At 45.6% G+C, this 6417-nt stretch overlaps 1 protein-coding gene across 2 annotated transcripts in view; it reads right to left on the bottom strand.

The window, feature by feature from the left end:
* Positions 1-5452, bottom strand: part of GLG1 (golgi glycoprotein 1) — a 113771-nt gene extending 108319 nt beyond the window's left edge. For both annotated transcript variants that reach the window (XM_019646424.1, XM_019646423.1), the window contains exon 1: positions 4990-5452. In XM_019646424.1, coding sequence (XP_019501969.1) covers positions 4990-5433 — 444 coding nt within the window. In that variant the 5' untranslated portion in view covers positions 5434-5452. The remainder of the gene's footprint in view (positions 1-4989) is intronic.
* Between the last annotated feature and the right edge of the window lie 965 nt (positions 5453-6417).

Below are 6417 nucleotides of genomic sequence, written 5' to 3'. Positions count from 1 at the left end.
TATCCAGTTGGTACAAATAATAATTAATTATTTATCATAATGAATAATTCCTCTGATGTCAAAAAATGTTAGCAACATCACTGCAACAAGTTGGCGAACTTAATTGTCAGACCCCATATATGCACACACTCTTGTATGTGGGTTAGGTGTATTTGGGGAGCAACTCATATAGGTTAAGTAGCAGAAATCTTAAAATTGTACTATTACCCAAACATCTCATTTAACACATGGGAAACTGAGACTCAGAGTGGTAAAATGACTTGCCCACAGTCATTCAATTAGTTAATGAGAGTGCCAACTCTAGTCCTCATTCACTCTTTGTGCTGTTCCAATACAAATAGTAAGGGGATATATCTAAATTCTTACATTATACTAGTACAATTCCTGCTTAAGGCGAGATTAAATTTTAAAATCTTTTCATTAAGCAGAAATTCTGCTCACGATAGACTCAGACTAATAATTAAATTAGCTTTGTCTAATAATGCTGACCTACCTGCCTGAGAAATCTACAATACTCCAATGCATAGGAGCTGTTGCCACCCAACTGTTCTTGGTAGTGAAGAAAAAGGGATTCTAACTCCAGGTGACCCTTCTCATTTTGTGCCTATTTATGAACCTCTGGCATTCTCAACAGTCATAATTTCCTAGCTGCAACCATCCATGGTAGACTGGAAAGAGTTAAGGTCTTTGAAGTCAAAGACAACTTCCTGAATACCAGCTCTACAACTTAAGAGTATAACGTTGGACAAATTATTTCATCTCTCTGAACCTGTTTCTCAACGAAGACAATAAGATAATACTCTCCATCTCATAGAACTATCAAAAATATTACATGAGGGGGCTGGCCGAGTGGCTCAGTTGGTTAAGAGTTGGCTTAAGAGTGTGAGCTCTGAGCAACAGGGCCACCAGTTCGATTCCCACATGGACCAGTGATGCTGCGCCTAAGCTGAGCTGTTGCTGAGCTGCCAACAGGTGGCAGGATGGCTCAGCTGGTGTAACAACAAGATTGCGTGTTCGCTGGTGGGCTATGCTCACCCGCAACTAAGACTGAACTTGGCACCTTGAACTGGGCCGCCGCCCAGATGGCTCAGTGGATAGAGCGTGTGCTCTTAACAACAAGGCTGCTGGTTCGATTCCCGCATAGGATGGTGGCTACGCCCACCCGCAACTAAGATTGAACACAGCATCTTGAGCTTAGAGGCCACAAGCTGCTGAAAGGAAGCCAGATGGCAACTGGTGCCCCCACAGCGAAGATTGAAGAACAACAACTTGGCTGGTCCTCTTCCTCAATTCCCCAACACTGTTCCCCTCCCCCAATTCCCCAATAAAATTAAAAATATATATATTACATGAGATAATACAGTGTGTTACACTACCTTAGGATACAGTTAAGTGAAAGGCTAAGAACAGAGGGAGAAAAATGTTCACCTACGAGTTTGAAAATGGGTTTACGGTTTGTAACGTTGAAATGTTGAGTCCTGTTCAATACATAAAACAGTCCATGTCAAATAAATATTTACAAAGCATTCACTCTGTGCATAGCTTAAAGATAGTGGTCCACAAATCTATAATCTGAAATTGATATATCACGAGAAGACACCAAGAAATTCAGAAGAAATATTTCATAATGCATTTTAATACTAAAAATAACATTTAAGGGCTGGCCGAGTGGCACGCTGGTTAAGAGTTGGCTTGGGACATTGCAGCAGGGCCCCAGTTTGGATCCCACATGAGGGCCAGTGATGCTGCGCCCTCTACAACTAAGATGGTGAACAACAGCTCAACCTGGAGCTGGGCTGCCGTGAGTTGCCAGTGACGGTGTAGGCTGCAATGGGGCTGGCTGGCAGCGGGCGTGCCATAAGCTACCGTGAGCCTCCGTGAGTGGCCGTCCAATGGCCAGCAACCAATCTGCCTTACCTGGGAAGAGTGCAATGATAATACCAACATGTGCCAGTGAAGTGACATCCTCCACAACTAGACTGAAGAACAAAAGGACAGCAACTTGTCTGTTCCCCTCCCCTAATTACCCAAGAAAATCTTTAAAAAATTTTAAAAAATAACACTTAAGTTCTGGTTTTATTTTTTAAGTTCTTACTAGACATGTATTAAAGTATTACAGTGAAATGACAGAGTGTCTGATATTTGCTAAAATATGCCAGTTTCCCAACCCGTTTTTTTAAAAAAGGAAGAAAGTGGGCTGGCCGAGTGGCGCGATGGTTAAGAACTGGCTTGGGATGCCAGAGGGCCCCGGTTCGGATCCCACATACGAGGGCCAGTGACACTGCCCTCTACAGCTAAGATGCTGAACAACAGCTCAACCTGGAGCAGGGTTGCTGTGAGTCGCCGGCTACGGTACAGGCTGCAGCCCCTGCTACAGTGGGTTGCCATGGGCTACTGTGTGTAGCCAGCAGCCAGAATGAGCGGCCAGCAGCCGCAGTGAGTGGCTGTCCAGAAGCTGGCGACTGATGTGCCTCGCCCGGGAACAGCGTAATGATGGTGCCAACTTGGGCCAGTGAAGCAACGTCCTCCACAACTAGACTGAAGAACAAAAGGACAGCAACTTGTCTGTTCCCCTCCCCCAACTCCCCAATAAAATCTTAAAAAAAAAAAATGTAGTTCACTATACTGCCATTTACATACTCACATGCTTTGCCTTTTCATAATTCTAATAGCAAATACATAGAGAAAAATCTTCTCCACAAAGGGATAAAGAAGCACATGTCTACTTCCCTATCAAACAGTACTACTTACTGAACAGCAAATACAAAACATATTCCATAATTTCACTTCAAACGTGCCCAGCTAGCTTACTTCTTTAAGTTATGCTCTTTCAAACAAAAATATCAGATTTAACTAATTCTCAAACTAAGTGGAATTAAATTTCCTTCTGTGGTCTTTAAGGAAAAAAAACTAGTGTAAAAATAGCTCCACCTAGTAGTTACAAAATAGTCATGGGGATGTAAAGTATAGCATAAGGAATACAGTCAATAATGTAATAACTATGTTTGGTGTCAGATGGGTGCTAGATTTATTGGGGTGATCACTTCATAAGTTATTGAGACGTCTAATCACTACGTCGTATACCTGAAACTAATATAATATTGTATGTCAACTGACTCTTCAGCACTGAATTTGGTACTCTAGAAAGTTACAAAGGAAATACAGGCCCCAGTAGCTACTCTCAAGGAGTTTATATATTATCCAATAAAGGAAGAAAAATGTAGTTACTGAAACAATATCCTTGCTGAGAATCTTACAGGCAAATGTGGAGTAAGGACTACATTTCCAAGCCAGGTTTCTTCCACTAAGTAATGCCAGAAAGATAGTATCTCTTAAATTAAAGAGACTCCAAAAGTGGCCAAATCTATTTATGGATTATATATGCTGCTACACACTTCTACATGTATGACAAAGGAAGACTACTACTGTTAAGTGGAGGTTTCCATATATCCCTGATGCACACAAAGAAAGAGGCGTACTTCTTGAAGGGGCCACTTTTAGCCACTTTCCCTGATAATGTCCTGTTTCTGCCACAAACCACTATGTGTTTAGTTATCACTATCAGGATCCTCGTTTGACAGAAAAACTATTCTATATCCTCAAAGACCAAACAGAAAACTCCAAAAAAGCTTGGCAGATTTAAGAGCCTTAGCTGATTCTACTAGGGGAGTAGTTGAAGAATAAAGAATAACAAGGGATTATCATTCCTCTAGTCTTTAAGTTGTAGATGAGAAGTTAGATCTAAGGCACCACATTTCTGGCAGCTCTGGAAACTTCCTTTTCTCTGTCTCCTGATTGTATGTCTTTCCTCTTGTGAATTACTTTGTATGGGATACAAGAGCAAATATAACCACGGGATTGGAGGGTGGAGGGTGCCCACTGCCAAGGGTAGCAATTTTCTACAAACTGGTGAGTGGGCTTCCATTATCATGAACACCTTAGACAACTCTGATGATACAATTAGTCAAACAAAACTACCAAACAGCAACTTCATTCTACTTGTCAACTTTTCGGGCTAATCTATATACGTAAACCTTAAAAAAAAAAAAAAAGTATCTCTACCAGATTTGCTCCCAAACTTTGACTGAGAATTATCATACGTGTACTTATGTCTGCAGCACTAAATCTATTGAAGAAATTCTCTAGGTCAACTGACTCACATCAAATAACATCAAATCTAGATTTCATCAAGAGATGCTGTTAAAATCATATTCAGGCGTCAGAAAGACAACACCCCACAACCCAATCACAAATACTGTATATGTATTACAGCTTCAGATGCTGCTCCAACTTTTCAAGCGTTGGAACTCTAAATCACTTGGAGTAATAGTTTAAACTTGAGATTCGGTACAAAAAGACCAAGAGGTAGGGTGTGTGTGTGGGTGTGTGTGTGTGTGTGTGTGTGTGTGTGTGTGTGAGCATACATTACTTTCAACACCAGGTAGATAACAGGAATTTGCAAATTACAAACGAATGCGGTAAAGACAGTAAACTAGGCTGTAGACTACAATACACATCAGAAACAGAACCCCAGTTACCTAAACAAACACTATCTTCTGCCAATAAACAGCAGTTCATTCTTTAAGTGCCTAAGTGCGCCAACCATTTTTCATGTGCAAGAGGGTTGCTACAAATCGTCCAAGCCGAAACGGATGGCAAAATCCTAAGCAGGTCTTCGGGGAAAAGCCGCTATGCTTAGAGCATCATCACACAAAAGACCCGAGCAAACATAAACACGCTCTGGGCCTTCGCGGATTGAGGCCAGGGTCCAGGGTCTGCGTCCTAGTCCCCCGCACCAGGGAGGGAAGGAGGGGTGGGGGTGGTGTCGTCTTCTCGGAAAGCGCCGAGAGAAGGGCAAGGAGGGAAGGCGCGAGTGCAGCACAGAGGAAGCGAGAGAAGCAGCAGACCAGCGTCAGCGGCTTCCAAGGCCGGCGACAGCCTCAGGCCCGCACCAGGCCTGGCCTTCCCGGCCCCGTCCCAGCTCCTCACCTCCCTCACATCCTGCAGGCACTCGAGCACCGCCAGGTTGTTGCTCCAGGTGTGCTTGGAGCACACACGGGTCACGTCCTCCCTGCAGGACTCTTCCTCTGCCAGCTTCCAACCCCCGCCAGCCCCGCCGGGCCCCGCTCCGCCTCGCCGGGCCGGAGGCCCACCCGCCGGGAAAGGCGGCTGCGGCTGCTGGGGCGGTTGTTGCTGCTGCTGTTGCTGCTGCTGCTGGAGCTGAGATGAGTGAGGCAGCTGGATCAGCTGCTGACCTGCCGGCCCGCCACCTCCAGCCGGCCCTACGAAGGGCACAAAGTTGGCCCCCGGACCCTGGCCCTGACTGTGGCTGCCCTGGCCCGGGAGTTTCTGGGCCCCGGCCGCCGCGAGCAGCAGCAACTGCAGCGCCGCCGACAAGCGGAACATCCTCCGTACACGTCCACACGCCGCCATCTTGGGTCCGCGGCGAGCTCGACGCAGCCGCGGGCGCCGCGTATTTAAATGAGAGGGCGGGGCCGCAGGCGGGGCCCGGCGGGGCCCACTCGAGCCCCACCCCGGCCGGCGTCGACTAGCAAAACTGGGAGCAGAGCCCGAGAGGAGGCCACCCTCCCGACCGGCCCACGCCCTGGACTGAAAGCCACGCTCCTTGTCGGGGGAGTTCCTGGTGCTCCTTAAAAAGCTTGAGTAGGGCGGCTTTGCCTCATTACCTTGGTTGTCGTCACAGAAAAGTAAAAAGGCATTGGGGTTGCCACAACCAAGATGGCCGGTTGAGTACGTTGCCCGTTCAATGTAGAAGTGAACTTTACACGATCAGGTAGGTATATTCCGGAATCTAAGAACCTTTTCTTATATCTCTCCGTGCTTCCTTACACCTGCTTCAAAAGTCTTTCTTACCCAGAGAAGGCAGAGTTGAATCAGGGTTAGGAGCAAAGGTTCCGGGGATAAGAAAAGACTCTTGCTCTTCGGCAGACTCATTCTTCTCATCTAAGAAGAGTAGCTCTATTGTATGAGGAGGAACTCTAATGTAAAGTATAACTGTGAATATTAGAAATGATAAGTGCCTGGCCCACAATATGGAATTCAAAAAGTGACAGCCAGCATCATAAATAAACTGTGAAGCCCTTTGCACGTGAGCCCTGATTGTAAGCCAGAACGTAAACTCATGTTTATTTTATTTTAATTATTATTATTATTTTTAGCTGAGCCATCCTGCCACCTGTTGGCAGCTCAGCAGCAGCTCAGCTCAGGCCAGGAATCGAACCGGCAACTCTATTGCTCAGAGCTCACACTCTTGAGCGAGCTCTTAACCAACTGAGCCACTTGGCCGGCCCTAAACTCATGTTTAAGAGGAAAAGAAAATAAACACATCTTTGAGGTCCCCAGGTTGTCTGTGCTTGGATAACTGTTCTTACTGACTTGTATGCAGCACTTTAGGCA

This window comes from Hipposideros armiger, unplaced genomic scaffold (assembly GCF_001890085.2).
Source record: "Hipposideros armiger isolate ML-2016 unplaced genomic scaffold, ASM189008v1 scaffold_102, whole genome shotgun sequence".
NCBI classification, from domain to species: domain Eukaryota; kingdom Metazoa; phylum Chordata; class Mammalia; order Chiroptera; family Hipposideridae; genus Hipposideros; species Hipposideros armiger.
Note: the sequence above shows the minus strand (reverse complement) of the source record. Positions and strands in the feature narration are given on the sequence as shown.